At 53.7% G+C, this 1,160-nt stretch overlaps 1 protein-coding gene across 1 annotated transcript; it reads left to right on the top strand.

The window, feature by feature from the left end:
- Positions 1-202: 202 nt before the first annotated feature.
- Positions 203-1,156, top strand: LOC107736053 (forkhead box protein O1-B-like; the record flags this gene model as incomplete). Its single annotated transcript, XM_016547562.1, has 1 exon — positions 203-1,156. A coding segment is annotated over exon 1 (954 nt), but the record flags the coding sequence as incomplete, so codon positions are not given.
- Positions 1,157-1,160: the final 4 nt, after the last annotated feature.

The following is a 1,160-nucleotide window of genomic DNA, read 5'->3' as shown; positions in this document are numbered from 1 at the left end:
TTTTCCTTCCTTTTTCCAGTCAAATTCAGTTTAAAAATAATTCATGGCCTCAAACTTAAATCTCATTGGTTTGCTTTAATGAGATGATCAATAGTTGTGCTACTTCCAGTGTAGACATGGTGTAAAAGTGACTTACAGCAATATATATCTGAGCAATAATGTGTTACAGTTGGTTTTCATAGCTCTTCTTTTGTATCTGTAGATGTCGTTGCAGAGTGGACTGGACGGTGGTTCTAACAGTCCTGGTTCTCAGTACCCAAAATGGCTCGGCAGCCCCAACTCTCACAGCAATGATGACTTTGAACCCTGGACAACATTTCGTACCCGTGCCAGCTCTGATGCCAGTACGCTCAGCGGCCGTCGCTCACCCTTCCTACCTGAGGAGGACGAGGCCGGTGAGGTTCCCATCGGGTACCCAGGCACCAAACTGGGCGGCCCCCTCCCCAGCCTTTCCGAAGTGACGGGTCACCACAGTTTCGAGAACGTGATGATGGACAATCTCTTAGACAACCTCAACCTCATCTCACCCAAAAATAACACCCAGGGCAGCCAAGACGCCCAAACTGCACTGTCTTCGCCCATGATGCAGGGTAGCCCTGGGTACCCGTCTTACAACTCCCCCAATATGGGTCCTCAGCCCCAAGTCCAGCAGGACTACCGGAAGTGCCTGTATGTACAGGCCGGGGTGGGCGGACTGGGTCCCATTGCCATACCGACTTTATCGGACAGTCAACCAGGAGGCTACGGACCCTTCGTGAGTCAGTACAACTGTGCTGCAGGGCTGCTCAAAGAGCTGCTGAGCGCAGATGCACATCCGAGAGGGGACATGATGCAGCCTTTAGAGTCAGTGGGGTCTGGAGAAGGGCGACGGGGGCTACCTAGCCATGCTAGTCAAGGACAAATGGGACAGGGGGGCAAAATGATCACGCATCCTCACCTGCACGCGCACCCGCGCTCGCTTCATCAGTTGCCCTCGCCAGCAATGGGCATGAATGGCTGTGCCCTTTTGCCCCATGGGCATCCTGTTCGCCTCGGTAACATGAAGCTACAACCACACCTGCCTCATCACGCTCAACTGGGAAGAGGCAGAGGCGAAGCCGGGATGCCGAATTACACCAATGGCAACGGTTTCCACAGGCACGGACCGGGTCCTCACCACC

Source organism: Sinocyclocheilus rhinocerous, unplaced genomic scaffold, assembly GCF_001515625.1.
Source record: "Sinocyclocheilus rhinocerous isolate Xijiao unplaced genomic scaffold, SAMN03320098_v1.1 C36461199, whole genome shotgun sequence".
Lineage (NCBI taxonomy): Eukaryota > Metazoa > Chordata > Actinopteri > Cypriniformes > Cyprinidae > Sinocyclocheilus > Sinocyclocheilus rhinocerous.
This window is presented reverse-complemented; position numbering and strand designations above follow the sequence as displayed.